This window comes from Lepisosteus oculatus, chromosome 6 (genome assembly GCF_040954835.1).
Source record: "Lepisosteus oculatus isolate fLepOcu1 chromosome 6, fLepOcu1.hap2, whole genome shotgun sequence".
Classification (NCBI taxonomy): domain Eukaryota; kingdom Metazoa; phylum Chordata; class Actinopteri; order Semionotiformes; family Lepisosteidae; genus Lepisosteus; species Lepisosteus oculatus.
Genome location: NC_090701.1, coordinates 34,858,896 through 34,881,138, shown reverse-complemented (window position 1 = coordinate 34,881,138; position 22,243 = coordinate 34,858,896). Strand labels below are relative to the sequence as shown.

At 37.6% G+C, this 22,243-nt stretch overlaps 1 protein-coding gene across 1 annotated transcript; it reads right to left on the bottom strand.

Moving 5' to 3' along the window:
* Positions 1-4,719: 4,719 nt before the first annotated feature.
* Positions 4,720-21,109, bottom strand: cry-dash (cryptochrome DASH). Its single transcript, XM_006634261.3, has 14 exons — positions 20,895-21,109; positions 20,204-20,376; positions 18,934-19,027; positions 18,673-18,803; positions 16,390-16,538; positions 14,403-14,491; positions 13,720-13,793; positions 12,535-12,624; positions 11,139-11,218; positions 10,051-10,110; positions 9,677-9,834; positions 7,492-7,611; positions 7,026-7,202; positions 4,720-6,314 (listed from the first exon to the last, which is right to left on the bottom strand). Exons 1-14 carry the CDS (start codon positions 20,955-20,957, stop codon positions 6,201-6,203), a joined length of 1,572 nt encoding a protein of 523 aa, XP_006634324.2. The 5' UTR covers positions 20,958-21,109; the 3' UTR covers positions 4,720-6,200.
* Positions 21,110-22,243: the final 1,134 nt, after the last annotated feature.

Below are 22,243 nucleotides of genomic sequence, written 5' to 3'. Positions count from 1 at the left end.
GCTGCTACCACTAGGAAGACAGAGGTGTATGGAGATATGGGATGATATCAGTGATAAGGTGGAAGGGAAGCATCAGTGGAATACAGTTCTGCGTCTGGGGATTCCTTGTCAGGCTGATTTTCTGGGGGATTTTTTCTGTGTAGGTGACTCTTGCTCAACCAACTAGCATCTCATACCACCGACCACCTAACCTGCACAACCTTCTTGGCCACAGTTCCCTTAACTGCCCATAGCCACCATTCATGTCAGACATCTTTTGAAGTAACTTAAACCACTGCATCACCTGCAAATATGTCTCCAATGTCTCCAGTGCATACACACTGCCCCTTTGGCCATTTTAAAGATCACCTAAAATCTCTCACAAAAAATGCAGAGGAAGAGGACTTTCTTGATTGTTTCAGGAAACATGTCAGAGCAATGAGGATCAAAGATCTCTTTCAGCCAGATGGTTCATCATTTCACCTCTCACTGACCAGGGATTTCAGGACTCCTACTCCAGCAAGATATTAGCAGCAAAGATTATCCTTAAAAGTGGATCACATGTTCCACCTTCTGTCGTAGATGGACTCATTGCTTTTTAGAGCCTCTTCATTTGTTTGCAGATTTCAGCTTTACAAACCTCTACACCAGATATCCCTTCATCTGGATACACTTTCTCTTCTGCTCTGTGCCGATTCTCACCTGCTCTGTCCTTTGTTTCACATGGTTTATACTCCTGCTGTCTTCCTCTCTCTGCTTTACACCTGAAGATGTCTTAACAACAAAGCCATTGTGCCTTTTCTTTCTACATTTCAGTGTGACCTTTTACTTGTTCCTTTACAGCCAACGCACACTGACACAGCTAACTTGTACCTCTGCAGTGTTCCTTCAATGCCCTTAATGTGAAGTGCCCTCAATGAGCAAAATAGCTGTGTTATATGCCATCCATCCAACCATTTTCTAACCACTTTGTCCAGTACAGGGTCATGGGAGACACCAGAGCCTAACCCAGCAGCAATGGGCGCAAGGCAGAAAGTATCTTGGGAGGAATTGCAGGGCACACACAGACAAACACACACACAGACTCACACCAAGGCCAATTTCTCCCTGAAGCCGATGAACCTACCAATATGTATTTGGACTGAAAGAGAATCCAGCACCCAGAGGAAACTCACATGCACATGGGGAGAACATACAAACTCTACACAGACTCTGGGAACTGATGTGAGGCTGCAATGCTAACCTTCAGTGTCAGATTAAGTAAGTACAAAATTGTGTTTGATTTGGGTGTTCTCTTTTGCAAAGTGTTAGGCGAGTATCTTTTAGCTTAAAGCATACTTTAGTACTAGAATTAAACAGTTGTGATTCCAAAGGTTTTAGAACATTGTCCTTATGCCACTCCAGATTGCTACCTCGGCATATTTCTAACACTAGTGAAATGTCACAAGCAGCAACTACTGTCTGTTGCTCGTATCAGCATACAAAGCAAAGACTGCTCTTCAGCTGTGGGCAAAAACATGTAATTATAACTTATTTCAAAATCTTGTTTGCTTTTATATCAAATCAGTTTTTGTTATATCCTTTCATGATGCAAAGCGCAATTATCAGTCCTTTAGAATCAACAAAAAAAAACTTCTCTTTCCAATGTTACTAAAGAAGATGTTTATTCGAGCCATACATCAAATTGATAATATGACGCAAAATTCCCTTTTCTAGGAACGTACTGACCTTTCCACGTATCTTTGGAGCCATTGTTAGTATCGGTACTCATAAAATATCACAGCTCTGGTGTGCTGCAAAATGTATAGAAACAAATACAGAGTTCATGTTGTTACAGGAGGCAGAGAAAAGGGATCTGAAAAAAGGATGTGCTAAAAAAAGGCACAAAGGCCCCTGAAAGTGGTAAGCAGGCAGTGGTTGTGATGAGTTAAAGGGAGAAGTGAAGGTATTCTTGCAGACAGGGGGTGGGGTGTGTCATTTGTCATCTTAGTGTGGCCCAGTGTTTAGCATTGCTGCCTTGTACTACTGCCCTGGATTTAATTCCTGGGTTGATAGCTGTGTGGAATTTGTTCTGTCTGTGTTCTCATAGGTTTCCTCCGGATTCCCCTGTTCCCTTCCACCGTTCCAGGGACATACTGATTGGTTAATTGGCTTCTGAGAAAATTGTCCCTGGTGTGAGTGTGTGCATGTCGGTGTTTGTGTGTGCCCTGTGATTCCTGTCTTGTGTCTGTTGCTTGCTTGGATGGGCTCTGGATAAAGCAGTTAAAAAATGGTTGGATGGATGCACTTTCCAAGGCCTTTGAGGTGTTTATCTAGCTTCAGGCAGCCTGAGAGGCGGGTAAACATACAGTAGATGATCAAAGGAGATGTAATTAAATTAGCTTCTTGGTAAATCATTAGAAGTTTCAACACACTGGAACACAGGATGAAAAAGCAAGGAGGGAGTGAAACTGAGGAAAAGACAGAGAAACAAAGTGGGTGCGGAGAGAGAAAAAGTAACACCATCACCCTTCCCTTCCTCTAAAGCTGAGCTGGACGAGAGGACCTTGTTCTGATCAGTCTTAGAGATCAGATTGTGCCCAAGTAATGTGAGCCTTGTGATACAGAGCTTGCTGTCCTATTTATTTTAGGAAGTTCTGATTTTCTGTTTTGTGGAATCCTCAGAGTAAATACGTTTTTCCTAGTTTGACGATGGATCTTTAGAATAGGAAAACAAATTCCCATTTGTCTTTGTGCATCCATCTTGTAGTCTTGGGTCTTGTGTAGTATAATATTATATCCTTTCATTTAGGACACAGTTCATTTCTCTTTTAGGCCTGTCAAGTATTGCATGGTGTTTCATATTAAAGGGGTATAATTCTGTCTGTAGGATGTAGGCCTCTGAATCACAGAGATGTACATAGTTTTGTGTTATGGATTCATCTTCTCAGGCACTGGCTGCCGGTCTGGCTGCGCAGCAGAGGCGCAGGCCACACAGATGGCTGTAACCAATCACGAATTGACTGGTGTACCAAGGTCTCAATGCCTCACTTCCTCAGTTCTATATAAACTGAGCTCTCATTTCCTTTAGAGCTTAGTTTGGTATGTGTCTGGGTAGAGCTTTGGGCATCACTTGGCTGCTTTTTTTCCCCTGTACTTTATCCTATGTCTCATATAATCCCTGTTCTATTTCATTACTCGTGTTTTATTTCTCATTGGATTGCCTTGATGGTTCCTGAATTTGGCCTCTTCCTGGACTTTAAGGATTTAGTATATTAGTGTTGTTTAGCATCTGTCTGTTGTTACCTGCACATTCCCCTGTTCCCTATAGCTGTCTAGGCTGCCCCTTATATTTTGTATATACAGTATAGTGTAATGTTCAATGTTGTTGTGTAATTATTTAATTTGTTAAGAAATATTTGTCTATCACATTTTGACTGTAGTGTCACTACTCTGTCAGCAGAGCTGTGCCATAAATTGCACATCAAGAACTTCCTCCCAAGAACTAGGCCTCAAATTGTAACCTACCACTTTTTTAACTAATTATAGATTTTACTTTAGTGCTCTATTTTCCTGAATCCCCTCGTTTGTAACAATCTTGAACAAGTTTCAATATAGGTGGTGATCAGAGACAAAGCATTTAATAAAAATTTACTTTACACATGGCTCATCCATTAGACATTTACACAGAACACAGGTTGGTATCTGCATTTCAGGCGTTGTGATTCTTTGCTGACAATAACTGCGATTTCCAAGGTGATCACTTCCAACTGGCTCAAGGTGATGGCAGATTTTATTCCACCCAATGATATTAAATCACAAATCTTTCTACATTTAGTCATTAATTTTCTTCATCACTTATGTATCCTGTACTTATCCTGTATTTTTTGCATAAGCAGGATGAAGATATCGATACAATGTACAGTAACTTACAATTGCACATTACTTTATGTCTTTGGTTTTATAGAAAATATAGTGGCGTATTAAACCTAAGATGTGCCAGAAAAGGGAGTATACGTTAGTTCATGTAGTTCAGGTGGGTAGCTGCGTCGGCATAAGTCGGCTGCAAAGGAACAAGTAATAGGTTTATTCCATGCTGAAAAGAGAAGAAAACCCAACATTTTGCCTGTGGAGCCTTCTTGAGGAGTGTCTCACACCTGAAGAAGGCTCCACAGCCGAAACATTGGGTTTTCTTTCTTTTATTTTCAGCATGGAATAAACCTTTTACTTGTGATGATGTATGTAGTTTTACCTCTGTGATATTCAAATTAGAATGCCTTCCAATATCAAATGAGAAATTCTAATTACGCTCAGTAAAGGTCAGGTCCATCTATTCAAACAACACAGATCATCACTGACTGAACAGTGAAGTGACACTGACAGGTCACCAGAGATATAATACACATCACAACATAATTTCATGACTTTTTTCCTGTGTGGCTTATGAGGGGGGAGCAGACTTCGGCATGACATTATATGTGTTCGGTGGATTTCATTGATCAGGGTTTTTTTAACTTTCAGAACAGCAGCAGCTCACAGGATCTGACGGGCACTCCAAACCTGCAAACTGAAAGTATGTAAACGGGGAGCATCAATGTCTTTCTCTCAGTTCAGAGCTCCTAGTTATATAATCAAGTGAAAAACAATCTGCAATTCCAAACTGGGTGTGGATAAACTAGACAATAATGATTCTGAAATTATAGGACAGAAGATGCGTTTGTGTTATCCCTGCCTTAACAGGAGAACACAAGCAAGGTTGCAAAAGAGTGGAGGCTTGTTTATTATTAGCATCTTATTGAATTAATGAACGAAACTTCCCACAGAGTTTCAACAATGTGGCTTTGTTAGGAGTATGGTTTCAGATTTTCATAGTCCTTGGTGTAAAGAAGCGTCTTCCGGTTTCTGTCATAAATGCTCCTTAAATAACCATGTGTCTCTGTGTGTACAGCCAGATCTGTTTTCAAACATCCATAGACATTCACAATATATATCCTGCTCTTTCAAAGTCATTCTATTTCAAAACTAAGTTTCTAAGTTCAGCAAACACATTTTTATAAATATCCTAACTTAATACAGCCACTGGTCTTCCACAAGTGCCATCAGCAAAAAAGCCATTTCACCATACTTATACAACTTTTTCATTACTGTAACAGACACTTATAGACATATTCTGCCTTGAGTCCCATATAAGAATAAAAAAACCTACTGGAACCAAAACCAACAACATAAGGTATCAAATTTAATTATTACTGTATATAACAGTATGCAGTGTATATATTTCCGATGTACTTATTACAAACAATAACAACAAACCAAATTATGGTTTAATTAAGCTATTTAATTTCTCAAAATCTTGTAAAACGAAAAACAAACTTGACCTATGATTACACTGTGTTGTGTAAGAAAAGAGAAATAACTACAGATATGACAGGAAATTGCTGCTAGTTCACAGGGAAGATGATTCTGTGATCTAAGGAGAACACTTACACTTACTGAGAACAATGGTCATTTTTATCTTTTGTCAGAGTAGGTCATTAAGTTCATAGAACAATGTATTTAGGTTGCTAGCTGCATTCCCATTCACGGCTAATTTGAAAGCTGATCCATCCTTACACTGTTAAAATAACCCATTTTATGTTTCTTGGCTTGACAACACCCACTTTTGGGAGAACACCCCCGCAACACAGATGTGGATCACCTATATTGAGGATAGGGGTGTCAACCAAATCCTGGTCAAAGTGGAGGAAAACCTACTGAATTACACAATGGGGTTTGTACAGGTGTGTGAAGAGTGATTAATATGCATGCAACCCATGTTTCTTTTTTTTCTCACCCGTTTTATATTATGCGTGCATCTATTATTGTTTTATACAACAAAACATACCCTGATTTATTTTCCTTTGTGCAGTAATCCAAAACACGTTAATGGCTAAATCACAGAAATGACTATCTGCCTAATCTCCCTGATGGGTATATAATCCTTTTGATTGAGAAAGAAATCCTCATAGCACTCCTATGTAATGTAACATATTTGCAATAAAGGTAGCTCTGTTAATCCCACTTCAGTAAAAAAATATATTGGTACTGGTTTTCTCTGTGGCTGCCCTGTGTCCCCCACATCCTGTAGTGCCTGTAGTTTCGGCCTCAGTGCTTTATTCCACTTTTCTTGCAGATGCTGTTTGCCTGTCTAAAAGGAATATAAGCATAAAGTCCAACAGTGTTTTCACAGGCAAAATGTTCCCTCACTGCAGTTTTTTATTATTCCTTGAGAAGTAAAAGTCGATTCCTCGATCTCTGTGTTGTTTTGGGGTGTGAGATGGGCCCCTTTTCCCCTTCTGACTCAGTCCCCCGCCACTCTAGAACAAAAAAAAAGAGAAGAAGCATGATAGACGATTCGTGGTGTAATAGCAGGGAAATCTACACATAAAAAAAAGTGTTGTCGAATTATACAATTAGATAAAAAGTCTAATTTAAAATTAAATTTAGATTATTTAAAATTCATTCAATTATACTAAAGGAGAATTATAAAGGGGTGTTGTAAAAATCAAAATAGTACACTAATTGTAAAGTATTGGATACGTGGAACAAACCTGACAATAATATCAAATAAAAAAACAGATTTAAGATGAGTTAAATTCTGAACAATACACTTAAGATTAGTTTGATTAGGTGTAAAGGAGTATTGTACTTGGGTGAATGGCTTCAGTATCAGCATTAAAGTTAGAAGAGGGATTTTCAAAACCAATAGGGAAATCTAAAAATAACAGTCCCAAAAAACCCGCTTAACGTTTATACCATGGTGAAAAGAAAGAGACGCAACGTTGTGTCACTTTCCTTTTTAGGATGGTATAAACCGCTACCTGCTCCTTTGCAGCCTACCCATGCTGATGCAGCTCCATACTTGAACTCTCCCAATTACATGTACATGTTAAAACTCATACACAAACTGTTAGAAGCATTGTTTAAAAACAGAAGAATGCCATAAAATAATCCTATTGATTACCAACAGAGGATGACATTCTGGTTCCTCACTATGCAACGGGAAGGGGATTAAAGTGCACACTCACTGCCTTGCCGGTGGTGTGCCGGCTCCACTCAGGAGCAACGACCACGGGCACGGGGTATGTCTGGTTCAGAGAGACCTCGGCGTCGGCCAGTGAGGCGCTGCTGAGGACCCAGGGAGCATGCACATCTCCTCCCTTCAAGCCACGCAGCTCTGGGACCCATAGCCGCACATAGTCTCCCTGAAGAAACACAGCAGAACAGCCAGGGAAAAGGGAAAACACAAGAGCGTTTGTAGATGAGGGGTTAAAAAGATGAATTTTTCACAGTAGGAATTCATCTTTCTTGTGATACAATAAGCAAAGCAGGAACATCTCGTTTTTGATTGCACCTTTTCTATAGCTTTACCATTCTAACCGAAATTGAAAATTACTGTAGAGACACTTCAATCTTCAATCAATTTCTCTCCATACTGACAAAAAGGCCGAACAGACTGTTTTGCTTCCCAATAGGAGTGCAATCAGAACTTACGTTGTTGTCATAGTCCAGCCCTTGTTTGATCATGTTGAATTTCCTGTTCTCCCGGGGGTCATTTCCTATGCCAGCACTGTACAGCCAGTTTCCATAGTTACTGCACACATCATAGTCTACCTGCATCAGAAAAATGGTGTGTAATCAGTTGCAGTATTTGTTCTGTTTAAACAAAAGAGGAGCTTAAACCACAAGGTGACATTTGGATACGTTTGAAGTAGCAGGCAACACATAATAAAAATGTATTCATTAAAGTTTACTACATTACTGTATGTATATACCATATGTTTACAGAGGACATATGCAATGTTAAAATACTGTTAAAAGGGGAGGGACAAAATCAAGTGCTCACAACGGATTGCTATGTAAGCAAATTAGAAAGATTAATTATAATTTAGTCCCCTAAAGTCGGGGAATACACATATTACAGCACTTGATTTTGTTTGCTCTCCAGCATAGCTGATGGAATGGAATGGAGTGATGATCGGCTATCAAGCTTCAGAAATAAGTTACACACATACAACATTCAATGCTTATCTATAACTTTGATTACAGAAATATTTCAGATTCTGTGAGTACCAGAGCCCTGCCTTCAGCAGCTCTAGAACACACAACATTCTATCCCCACAGCTATAAAACAAAAACATCTAGAAAGGCAGTGAGGTAACCTGAGTACTGTTAAACAAAAGGAAGGATCCTCCCCAAGACCAAATTGCTCTCTCTAAATGCAATGAATGGATACCTATTTCCCTATTCCAAACAATGCATCACTAACCAATGACAGATGTTTCTCAGCCAGTGGATTTTGTAATACTGTACAGGAAATCAGAATTTCCACAAATAAATCAGACAGCAAGCCTGTTCTGATTACCTGGACAGTATCTGTTTTCCCATCTGCTTGAAAGAGGTAAACAATGTCATTAACAAATCTTTTTCATTCCCTCTGATAATGATGACGATATTCCCCCCCTCTCTCCTCTACTCTCCTGTGCTTACTGTCTTGCTGTATTTATCCTCTTTTAAGGCTCATTTCCTATGTCCTTTTCCCATGAAAACTAGGATAATGACCTAAGTAGGAACAGTCTGGTCACTGATAAATATTTATGTTTTAATATGGCTGATTTAATTATTTAAAAGAGAATTCTTTAAGCATCAGTTAACATTTAGTATCATTCTTTTGATCATCAAGATCTTTGGCCATGCCTCAGGAATCAAGGACAGCTGCATAAACCCTTAAGACAATGACCACTGTATCGAACCTGCAAAACTGAGTAATTCATCTGTGAAGTACGAGCATTCAGCAAACCTTCAAACATGCAACAACATTGTTTTGAAAGATACAGAATTTTCTTCTGGTACCATCATACAGTACATCTGAGCTTGCAGAAGGTCTTTTTCTACTTTATAATAATAATAATAATACAGTTATATAGCGCTCTTCTGGACACTCCACTCAAAGCACTTTACATGTAATGGGGACTCCCCTCCACTACCACCAAAGTGCAGCATCCACCTGTATCATGCGACGGCAGCCATAGTGCGCCAGAACGCTCACCACACATCAGCTATCAGTGGGAAGAAGAGCAGAATAATCAAGCCAATTCATAGATGGGGATCATTAGGAGGCCATGACTAATTACACCCCTACTCTTTTTGAGAAACGCCCTGGGAATTTTTTATAACCACAGAGAGTCAGGACCTCAGTTTTACATCTCATCTGAAGGACAGCGCCTGTTTACAGTATAGTTTCCTGTCACTATACTGGGGCATTAGGACCCACATGGACCACAGGGTGAGCGCCCCCTGCTGGCCCCACTAACACCTCTTCCAGCAGCAACCTTAGCTTTCTTCTGCTTACTGTAGCTTCAGTGGGTTGCCAGTTGTGAGTTACAGAGTGATATGGCTGCTGGCGTAATACGCATACGTAATATATCCTGACTGAATTGTACGAGTGTCATTCTCCACAGATACCATTTACTGAGAGCGCGCAGTTTCAGCAGGTTTTTACATTAAATTCCTTAACATCTGCTGGAGACACATAGGGGAAAGTTTTGGCAGCTTTTCAGAAATCCTAGCGTGAGTTACTGAGTAAAGCATATTAGTTGTTTTAGGAATGAATCAATACTACTAATACAATTGTATTTATTTAAAATTGATCACAGAAAAAAAAACTATTCATTCTTACCAGGAGAAACTCAAACCACTCAGCACCCATCCTCCAGTCTATCCCCAGGTCCTTGGTGAGGAAGCTGGCAACATTCTGTCGTCCCCTATTGGACATGAAGCCAGTCAGTGCCAGCTCCCGCATGTTCGCATCTACAAATGGAACACCTGTTTTTCCTTCTGGAAAACATTGGGAATAACAAGTTCATTATATGTTAATATAATGTTAATATATACGTACTGTACTGATCAAACACTAAGGTAACACATTCCCTTTTATGGAATAGTTGCTTGGTTTTTTTTCTAACAGAGGTAAGGGGATGACCAGCAAAACAAGATCAATTTTCAATTTACAGCAAAAAAGGATACAGAGAATTTTAAATGTATATAAAGTACCTTTCCAGGCATCAAAAAGTTTAACATCCTTCTTCCAAGATACAGACTTCTGTTGAAGACCTAAGCAGGAAAGAAATAAGCATTTTATCACATGGAAATAAACAACAGATCCTTTCATAGATATGTTACAACATACCACCTGCCATCATTATGTTTCTTCAGCTTCTGAATATTTGCAATGAAAATATTGCACAGCATTGATTAATTATGCTTACTGAACCCTTAATTGATCCAAATGTTTTATTTTTTACCATTTACTGGCTTCAGTTTCAGAAATAATATACTGTATGTGTATTATTTTCAAGAAATGTAGTAAACAGATTACTATTTAAGCTTGGTATAAAAGCAACTGCTTGGTGACTCTCTGGGACTGGCACTGCATCAGACACTTTTGTGTACAGGCCCCTTGATTAAACTATACCTTGAAACAATAAACCTAAAGTCAGAAATATGGGTTCTGGGACAGGGTTAATTCTAATTTCTTACCTGATTAATGCTCATTTCTAGTCTGACACATAGGCTAAAAATGATTTAAAAAGCAAAGTTTCAATATGCTTTAACAAATTAAGAGCCTAAATTAATCAAGAGCTCAGCTGCAACAAAAAACGGAAACTAGAACCACAATGGGGAAACTGCTTTAAATAGAGCACACTTTTCGAAGGTACAGTACATTACTTAATTCACTGCAGAAATCCAACTTCTGAGAGTGTGTGAAAAGCAGAAACCTGAAGCGTCAACAGGGGTCTTTTATTAATTAAGGTTATTGAGCTTTGAAAAAAAAGTCTAATGTCACATGTCAAATGTCAAATGTCAAATAATGCCAATTGTCCTGTTATCTACTATAGTGCTCTTTTGGTATTTTGGTTTAGGTTCTGTGGTTTCTTTTTTATGTTAAGATACAATTATGAGTGAAGGAAACCACATTATTTCATGTTGGCTACCTGATCCCTTGAATATAATGTCTAAAAATGGCACAGAAGTATCACAGAAAAGGGACAGGAAAATGAGATAATAATTAAAAACAAAAAGAGTCATCTGGCTGAAGGCTACAATGACGTGACTTATCATTTTCTCATAACATATCCCACCTTTTACAGTGAAAATTCTGTTCCCATACTTCACAGCCACAAATCTGAAGTAATCCCTCCACAGTAACTCAAAAATGACCCTGAAAGAAACAAAAAAAGTTATCACTATGAATTAGAGCTGATTATGATTATGACATTAAAACAATTTAAATAATTTTCAATGATTTAACCACAAATTCATTACATTTATCAGTATCCACAAAACATGGAAGCCACACACATTTGAGTCAGAATCTCAAATATTCTTGCAAGTGTAATCTGTAGGCTTAATATTAATATGGAAAAATAATTAATCTCACATGAAATATGAAGTTGGGTTTAGATTTGTCTGAGTAGATTTCTTTGTGGTTTTTAATTTTTAATAATTGTTTCTGTAATTATTTCCCTCAATCCTTCTTTGCCGACAGCTAATTAAAGCTTGGGCTCCTCCACTCCAGCATTACAAATGATACATTTCTTTAATATATGAGTATACTAGTGTGAAAAGAACTATCCACATTATGATCAAGCCCCGATGACATGAGCTGCAGACCTTTTTACTGTACATAAATTCTCTCATGAATTTATACTTTTGAAGAATAAAGCATACAGATTTTGAGTCATTTTGATTAATTGATCTTTCATGAGTGACTGCAAAATGCTCAAATGACTTTTGACTGTTACAAAACCACTAAATTACCTGAACCATGAAAGAGTTACTGTATAAAGATTATTCTCAACAAAAATATTTAATTATAAGGGGATTTAATTTTAATGCAATTAGGTCAAATGTAAAAAAAATACACAAGTATTTTACTGAAGTAGTTCTTGTAGGGAGCTGCGTCAGCATGCGTAGGCTGCAAAGGAACAAGTAAAGGTTTATTCTATGCTGAAAAGAGAAGAAAAGAAACAACGTTTCAGCTTCTTCTTTTGACACCCAAAGAAGGCATCGCAGCGGAAATGTTGTGTTTCTTTTCTTCTTGTTTCAGCATGGAATAAACCTTTACTTGCTCCTTTGCAAGTATTTTACTGACCTGTAGAGTTCTGTAAATGTATGGATATGAAGGAATAATAAAATAGAAATAAGAATTGGAAATCTTAGCATAGCAAGTCCCACCTGATAGTGCCCAGTGATTTTTTAGTTTCAGTTTTACGCTTTTCTTATTATAATACTGCAATATAATTAATCACACTACTTCAATTAATGATTCACAAGGATATGAAAGCCAGGAACGTTTTTAGATCTTAATTCATTTTAAAGTTTTCAGAACCACATTTGAATGACTTGGACTACATTGTTATCCCTAACATTTCCTGTGTAATGAAAATGGACTCTGTTACAACCCACTGTTACATAACTAACCCCATCTGTACTCCAAAGAGTGGTTTACATTCAAGTGTAATGTATCATGCTCACCAGTATGTGCTCTGATTGGCAGTTCTTTCCTTCTCATACTGCTTGATTTGTTCATAAACATACCTGGGTGATATGCAGCCTAAAGCTAACCTGTAAAAGATAAACCAGGATAAAAATAGAGAAGAAAACCTAAGAAACATTAAAAACAGCAACACAAAAAGGGAAACTGAAAGAAACAGGAAACGGAAGAAATGAAAGTAAACCCAGTGCCCTCCAGGCTTATTCATACAGTATCCTTGATAAAACAGTAACAAAAACGATCATATAACACATTGAACTATGGATTAATCCATCTGTTTAAAAAATCTAAATGTTATACTGTAACTATATATTAGCACTGCAAATATATTTTTTTGTCAGTTTGAGAAAAAAGACAAGTCACACTTATTCATCCCTAAGTATGTCTTTAAAAGCCATCAAAAACCATTCTGTTCTTTGAAAACGCAACGGAAGACTTGAACATAATAAGCACAAAAAGTCCAACTATTACAGTACGAATGGGAGAAATGTATCTAGTAGCCTGCAGAAAACAATATATAAAAATGTAAAAATCAAAATATGTTCACTTTCCCCAAAATACAACAGTGAACTCCCAAATATTCAATAAACTGAACGTAAACTCAGCCAATAAAATATGAACAAATGCTATGGTAATATATAGCTCAAACATGTCTCTCACTGCCAGACCAAGCAACAAACAACACATTTGTGTTCTGCATGGATTCCATGGTTACAGGAAGAGTGTTTTAATTAACAGAAAATTGTATAGTGGGGCTGGCCAGTTCCAGTCCTCAAGGGCTGATATTCAGTAGGTTTTTACTGTTTAAATCTCCAGCTTCTTGAGAATGAGGGTAAGCTTCAGTTTGTCCAATTAAGCAAATAACAAGTTCAATTAGGTAGTTAAGAAAAAAGAAAGTGCCCTCCCAGGACCACTGTTTCATATTCCTATTAAATGCTTGGGGGAGATACTTCACAGAACTCTCACAGAACCAACTGAAAAAGTGTCACTTAGTAAAACTGCCTCTGAATTTACAATTGTACATTATATTAATAGATACAATCTAATAAAATCAGGAGAAGCCTTTTTTTTACATCATAGCTAAATCTAAGCTCATTAATGCATAAATGGAAATGGCTGAACAAATACAACTTGCATTTTATATTTTTCTAAAGTACATAACTCACCATGGGGCAAATTTAGTTGAATAATCCATTCCAATCAACCCATTGCGAGTCTCCTTATAGGACGCCACTAGATTCTGCAACAAAAACGTGATTATTTTCTTCTTCAATCCAATTCTAATGAAACACAAAGAGTCCATTTATTTTTACCCTACCTGTGATGGCACATCTCCAACTCCAATAACATTTAAAGCATTTAAAGAGAAAATATTTCCTCAGCACGCAAATTCATTTAGCTGATTTAGCTTATTGAACCCCTTTGCACAGAAACAGACACACCGCTAAAGATTCAAAAGTACAACTATGTTTTTTTTTTAATATTTAAAAAAATCCTTCATTGACCTGGATCTCCATTAAAAAGCCATCTTCTTTAAATATGAAAGTTATGCAACAGTGTTTTCCAGCCATAGAGAGATGCTGATGATTCTGGCATCTTCTGGAGATTGGATCAAAGGCAAACTGTCACAGGTCTGTGTTCAGTGAGGAGTCACTGAACACATTTTAAGCTGCTCTATTATGGGACAATACTTATGCTAAACTAATGAACTTTAAAATTGCTTGCTAAAATATTTAGAAGTAGTTTCATTAAGGATTCATTGGTGTTTCAGTCACAGTTTTTTGTGCCACCCCCAAACAGTTTTTGAAAGCCAGGTCTAATCTTGTTGCTGTTTGCCATGTTTACTCACCGTGTCCCAGAAATAATGCTTCAGCCTAGCTAAGGCTTGGGTCTCTCCTCCAATACAAGGGAAAGCTGTACGTGGGTCTGACACAGCATCTGCCACCAAAAGGAAACCACAATGCTGACTTTTATATTCAAATTATGTAAGGGGACCCATCTGGAGGCATCTTTCTTAATTTTGATTTCATATTGTAATTATTTTTGTTCCTTAATCATGCTGCTCAATTTACAATCCAAAGTATTAACATTTTAATATCATGGTACAGATCTCTTGTGAATGTTCATTGGCAAATAGGCGGAGGATGTGTACTGAAAACAGGAGTAGACTGCAATGCAGCATAACATTTTCAAATTAGATTCTTAATGAAAGATCACAAAGGTACTGTACAACAGAATAAAAAAAAGAACTTCAGTCATATATGTAGTCTGTGAATAGGTTCACAACAGAATCCAACAGAATTTAAAAGATTCTGCCCTTCATATATGAATATGGCATTCATATAACTAAAGAAGGATAACTGAAAACCTGTGTTTAGACTCAAAATATTTGGAGCATCAAAATAACTATCACTTACACCTACAAATAAACCAAGTTTTCAGGAAAATAATTTTTTGTCTGTTTTATTAGGCTGATTAACATTTCTTATCTCCACCATACTAAAGTGAAAGTCAGTATAATAGTACGTGTGGTTAAGCAATTTAGTCTCCCTTGGTTCTCATAAATTCCTCATGGCCCCACTCGATCACGGTGTGCCTCAGGGATCAGTCTTGGGAACTATACTTTTTATTATTCATATGCTACCGATTGACCAAATTTATACGCTAACATGGTCTTCAGTTTCACTCAGATTTATGTTAAAACATCTTCCCACTCTGTCACTTATCTCTTGTTTGTTTGACATCAAACTCTGGTTGACATCAAATTCCCTGAAGCTAAATAGTTACAAAACAGAAACTTTACTGGTTGGCAGCAAATCACAGCTCAATAAACTTAAGGATTTCACAGTAATGGTGGATGGCTTCCCCATTCACACGTCAGCCATTGTCAGAAATCTGGGAGTCACTCTTGATCCTCTCCTGTCTTTCAAGCCACATGTGAAAAATTTGATTAAGACTTCTTTCTTTCACCCGTATTAGGCAATTTTTAACAATGCCCAATGCTGAGTGTCTGATTCATGCATTTAAAGCCCTGATTTCTCCAACTCTTTACACTATGGGCTCCGTAACTCTCTTCTCAACAAGTTGAAACGTGCTCAAAACTCTGCAGCTAAACTACTTACACCAGACATTGGAAGCATATCACTCTTGCAATAAAGTCTCTACTTTGGTTGTCTATAAAATCACATATTCAATATAAGATCTTGTTGCTGACTTTCAAGGCTCTAAACAATCTGGCTTCATCACACATCTCTGAACTCCTTCATGTTTTCTGGTCCTCTATTCACTGTATCCAGGACTAAATCACAGATTTTGGTAACTGTGCCTTCTCTGTCACTACTCCAGTGTTGTGGATTGACCTTCGTTAGACTTTACAAGAGACAACTTCAAATCTAAACTGAAAACTTACCTTTTTACCACGATCCACATCTAATTGCCTACAGTCAATCTGTAAAAACTTGTATGCTCTTGTTTTTTTTGTCATTTACTTTTAATTCACATTTTTTTGTCTTTTTTCTTTATTCATGATGTACAGTGTCCTTGGATTTGGAAAGTGTTTTATAAATAAAAGTTATTATTAATCATGTCAAAAGCAAGGATTTGGATAACACATTTCTGGTGTATCTATTTTATGAATTGATTAATATAAAATACCATTACCAAAGACTTGTAATTATTTACTTAGATATAGCGCACTAAATATTCATTTCTTATATTCAATCTAAAACATACCACGAAAAAATGCATCACAATTAATTTGTTGTGTATAGTGAGTATGTATTTAAATACTATACTATATATGTTAAAAGATGGGAGCTCGGTAATCAGTTTCTTACTGGGTTGCCCCAGGTCTTCAGGTGTTGGGATTGGACCTTCCTCCAGATTGTGTGGGAAGGGCTTCAGCTGCTCAGGCATTCGAATGGTTGGCCGCACTTGGCTCTGAGTTTCCACTGCTTTCCGGAACTGAGTGTACACATCAGGAAGTCTGTAAAGGAGGCACACGCAATGAAACCTGAATGCAAAAGCACACATAGCCAAATCTCCTCAATCTTTTTGTAATAATGTATAAAGGCCTTATCTACACATGTTCTTGGAGACTGAAATTCAGAACAGACATTCTGCAGGCCTACAGTGCCCTTTAATCTCCACTAGAAGTAACAAAGCAGTTGGCTCTTCACTTTAATTTAAGCCATAAATTAGGCTTCTGCTGTATAAACGTCTGAAGATATTACAAAATATTTGAGGGGACATCATACCAGGTGGAAACTGACTCTTTTTCCAGAGGCTAGAAAATGTTAAGCAACTGAAAGGAGACATACTGTATATGTGCTTGAGGGTGCAGGCACCTCTGTGATGGAACAAATCACCCTTCCCTCAGCATAACACACAGTGATCTTGCCACGAGAAACTCAAAGTAGAAATGAATAAATGGTAGGATGTTTTCAAGCAGTATCAAACCAAAGCACACAGGTCTATAGTCTGTTTAGGATTCCTCCACATGGCCAGAGTTACTCAGAGAGAGACTTTCTGGACAGTATGGATCTGTTACAATATCTGTTTTGTAACATGGTAACTAAAATTGTACATAATATTCTTAAATAAGGGCTCTTCAACATAATGTGTTGGGAGGTGTTGCCACTTGGGAGATAGTGGGGGGGCTTTTTGAGAATTTTTTTCCTGTAATATGTTTATATTACCCATTTCAATTTTGTTTCATTTTAATCTAGTTTTATTGCTGCTTAGTACAATATTCCCATAACATCCCTTGATTTAAATTCTAAAGTTGTATTTATAAATACTATTATGTTGTTTTCTTTTTCTATTTCTTCCCCATATTGTCAAGAAGACGTTAATAGCGTTTCAAAATTGTTGGAGGGTTAAGTGAGTCAAAATGGAGATCCATGTTGGAACCATAGTCCCCAAAAGGGAAACGGGATATGAACTCCTGTTCTAAGTCACCTGATCAATTGGTAGAAGACAATTAGTAGGATGACAATTTAGAAGACGAATAGCAAGAGGAGGTCTCCACTGTTCCATATCTGACCGATTCATCATTATTGTGTTCTGCTTACAAGATCTGAAGGATTCTTTTTACATTTCTATGACTATGACAACATGCAGTAGGAAGCCTACAGGAAACAGAACGATAGATAAGACTTTACTGATCCCGAAGGGAAAATGTATATCAGTACTATGTGTGAAAGCATGACATCAAGACATTATGCCCATCCAAGGAATTTTATTACTGTATGTCACTATATATTTCAAAAAGATAAACCAGGGGACAACACTTAGTTGGTAACATCAATAGGCCTTCCCGAAATCTACCACGTTATCACTCTCTTTAGCTACTAGAAACCAAATATTTCCCACAACCTTTCTCATTACCTTTACTCTTCCTAGTATGGTTGTCTGAGTAAAGAAACCACGATAAGAAGTCATTGCAGAAGTTAAAGAAAGTTGGTACATTACAGTACTGCATGTAAGTAAGGTTGCTGCCAGTATGTGGTACTAGAAAAACATTTTAAAAGGTCATATTTTATTTACACTTATCATGATAACTGTTCAAATTATATGAAATTTTCTATTGCTAGCAAGTTCTCAAATTTTTCTGATCTGATTAAGCAAGTATGCCACCTTCATGAAACTTCAGAAGATTGATATCACAGCATCTTCAGGGTAGATCAGTGTCACATTTGGGTGATCCTGAATCATCCCTCTAAAATCCACTGTCCACGTATCATACTGTATATTATAGCTCCTTCATTAGCTATACCTACAGTTTTTTTAAATCATGGAGGAAAGAACTGATTATTTCATTGTGTTCTACTGCAAATACAGTCTTCCCCAGTTAAATGGGAAGAATACTGGTGTCCTTAAATAGGCTATTTAAAATTCCATGGGAGAAAAATAACTTTATTCCTGCTCTTTAAGATCACCATACTTGTAGGAAAGAGGAAAGACAATACTCTGCTGGTACACAAAAAAGATATTCATCACATTTTCTTTACTGTTTACTGTTTCCTTTTTCCCTTATCCTAGTTTTATTTCTCCACATTACACTTTAACACGAATATGTGCTTCATCGCTGATTCTGCACACTGAACTGCCCAACTCACCTGGCAATATGATTAAAGGGCAGATCTTCTCTGTGATAAAGTGTCGATCCCCAGCAAGTGTGAACTCTAACCTTGAACTGGGCACACACACGCGTCACTTCAGTCTCCACATCTTGCTCCTCTTTTGTAACCTTGCCACATCCAAAAGAAAAAATAAAATGAATTTGCCATGCAAGGACTTGAGTCACATTTCTGTAGAAACCTCTCAAAGATTGACCAACAGTACTGTATATAGCTTAATCTCCCTTTTTTATTACTCACCTCCTCATGAAAAGCCACAGCAGTTACTGATCCCAGCTGCTTGATGAGATCACTGACAACGTTCTCTGGCTTTCCTCTCTTCACCAGCAGATTGCTGCAATGATACAGGGATGCTTGGTTATTTGTGCTGTTTCCTGAATGTAATGGGTAATTTTCTTGAAATTCTCAGTTAAGATTCATGACCATGACTTTACACAACTTATGTACTAGATAAAACAGTAGTAATGACACTGCCTTTTTTCAGTTTAACACAATTTTTTTCTGTGTTAATTCCTTAACACGTCCCCTTTAAGGCTTATGTATCTGACAATTAAAAAATGTGACCCCTCATTGGTCTGTGTGCCACTTTTTTATTTTTCCCCAAATGTACCTGGATTTTATTTACCGTCATTTTAGGATCGTATGGTGCTCTTGTATTTTTAAAAAAGAAGCAGGAATACCACTTCATTTTAGTTGTTATGAAATTTAGATTTATTTAAATTTTTGATTGAAATTCTAAACATTGCTTGCCAGAATTAGCAACCACACTGTAAAGGTGATCGTTTTTATTTTATTGAGAAACAAACAGTGTGCTTGGAATTTGGAAGCATGAAATCATTTAGCGAAAGGAAAATGTATGTTTTCTGCTTTGTTAGGAGAATGAGTCTGATATACCACATTGTTTAATAATAAGAAGAAAAAATGATAATAATATAGTACATTTACTGCCATCAAAGTGTAGCACCCACCTGTATGACATGACAGTAGCCACAGTGTGCCTGTATGTCCAACACACATAGCTATCAGGGTGGAGGGAGAAAAGAGTAATGATGCCAATACATTAATGGGGATTAAGGATTAAGATTGAGGAGTCTATGATTGGTAATGGCCAAGAGGAATTTCAGACAAGACCCTGGGGTAACACCCCTGTTCTATCTGAGAAATGCCATGGGATTTTTAATGACCACAGAGAGTCAGGACCTATGTTTTATGTGTCTTCCAAAGGACAGCACTTTCTTACAATATAGTGTACCCATCACTATACTGGGCCATTAGAACCCACACAGACCACAGAGTTATCACCGCCTACTGGTCCCACAAACACCTCTTTCAGCAGCAACCTTAGCTTTCCCAGGAGGTCTCCCATTCAGGTACTTGGCAGACTCACATCTGCTGAGCTTCAGTGGGTTGTCAGTTGTGAGCAGCAGGGCAATATAGCTGCTGGCATAAAGTACCATTGTATGGTAGAACAACTGCCATAGTGGCTGTAGGCTCAAAAAGCTATTCTCACCTGCCATTCTTCTTCAACGTGTCCCTCAGATCTTTCACGCTTTCTAGCAAGAATCTGAGCCGGAAGGGACCCGTCTTTGGAAAGTTGTAACAGTGGGTCCCGAGGTAGTGTCGAGGATCAAAACAATACAGCGGAACAATTTGCTCTGCATTCCCCTGAGCCCAATGTAATAGCTAAAGGAAAAAAAAATCAAAAACAATATCTTTGGCTGAGGACAAGGCACACCGCAGGCTGTTCACGTACTGCAGTAGCATTTTTCAGAATCAGACTGCAGTTGTTTTAAGTGCGTTTTTAAACTTGCACGTTTACTTTATTTCAAGTCACCACAAATGCTCAGTAATGTATAATATTGACGCAGTTTATTGTGCTTCAAATGAACTTGTGTCAATAATGTCAAATTCAATATCAATTAGGAAAACCGAACCAAAATAAAGAGAGTATTACTCGAGACGTCTACCATGCGCGTACACTTGCGTAAACCTTGATGACGTCACTTGCAATGTTATAAAAACAACGCTGTTTTAAACGAAACTGTTGAAAATCAGTAATTGTGTCGATAAAGCCGTGGATGCAACCACGCAAAACTGCTAAAGTCCAAATTCGGAGTTCGGATTTCGATGGTTATTTTTTACAGAATTATTTCTGACCGGCTTTTTATAGTAATGGTAACGAGAGTGAGTCTCGTCTTTACCTCATTATCGTGAAAACGTAGATCATTCCTCAGTAGACAGATGATAGTGCGTATGGTCGACATCAGAAGAGATGATAAAATAAGTGCACAGAGGTTTCGCTTCTTGTGGTCTCGTGTGAGCTCGCCGTGGACACAGAACAACACTCAGCGTGAATCGTGGAAGCTCAGATCACGTTTCTTTACACGAGGAGGCAGCAACATGTCTGTGTTACAAAACAATTTTGTGACCTACCATAGGGGAGATGTGGAATTAGGGGCAGCTTCAGCAATTGGCATGTTGTTATAAAGGTTAAATCATCTCGCATCAAAATGTCATAACCAAAAAAGAAAAGAATAGAAAAATTATTATAATTTCCTTAAACTCTGGAACGTTTATCTAGAAAAATGTTACATCATGTTGACACACTTGGAAGAGAATTGTTGAGGATGTGGATTACTAGTAAAACGATAAAACGTGATGCGTTATTAAAATCGAAACAAACTGGGATCTCTCTTACAAGTTGCAATTCAACCATGCCTATGCAGTACTTGTGGTGCCAATAGGACTTCCAACACAATACATTTGTCCATTATGTAATTCTGAAACTCAGTGGAAATATTTATATTTAATCAGATTTACAAGAAATTATATATTAACGAAAAGTCAATGTGGTAGCTTTTAGAATTTGACAATTAAGAATATCACATCATATCACCATAAATAACTGCTAAATTCAGGTTCACAGTGGTCTGAAAAATATCCCCAGGAAGCACTGAGTGCAGGCTGGATATACCCTGGATAGGATGCCAGTTTATCGCAAGGCACACACAGACACATTCGTAGCAGGGGCAATTTTACAGAAGCAGTTCACCTAACAGTATGTCTTTGGACTGGGAGGAAGAGTCCAGAGGAAACCCACTGCTGCTTGCTGGGATATGCTCTGTATCCCCTTGCGTCCCTGTATTGGAAAGTAGTCCACGTGCCGGGACAAGCTCTCTAAAGCTGTGTCTGCTTTAATTTGCAGTATTTCATCATTTTATAATGCAACAATAACATTTAAGCACACCTTCATCACATGAGATTGGATAACACTCCTATGTTTACATTAACAGAGATACTATCCTGTGGTATGAATGGGGAGGCAGTTTGCTATTTTCATCAAGAAGAAAAGTATTAACGACACACTGTCATAATAAAGAGACCAGAGACCTGGGTGACCTTTGCCTCTACAGAGCTGTGATGTATGCATCTTGGGCATTATATTACTTCATCAACTCATTGGATTGAATATGTTAGACTAACTAACTTTGAAATTAATTTAAAAAACAACTTGACAGCAAAATTTTTTTTTCCTGAATTGGGGAAACAG

Coding starts and splice junctions, on each gene's coding strand:
- cry-dash (XM_006634261.3), bottom strand. CDS start 20,957: ATGTCGACCATACGCACTATCATCTGTCTACTGAGGAATGATCTACGT. Junction 20,377..20,894: donor TACGTTTTCACGATAATGAG/GTAAAGACGAGA, acceptor TTTTTCCTTTAG/CTATTACATTGGGCTCAGGG. Junction 7,203..7,491: donor GGCTGGACTATGACAACAAC/GTAAGTTCTGAT, acceptor GTGTTTCTTCAG/GGAGACTATGTGCGGCTATG.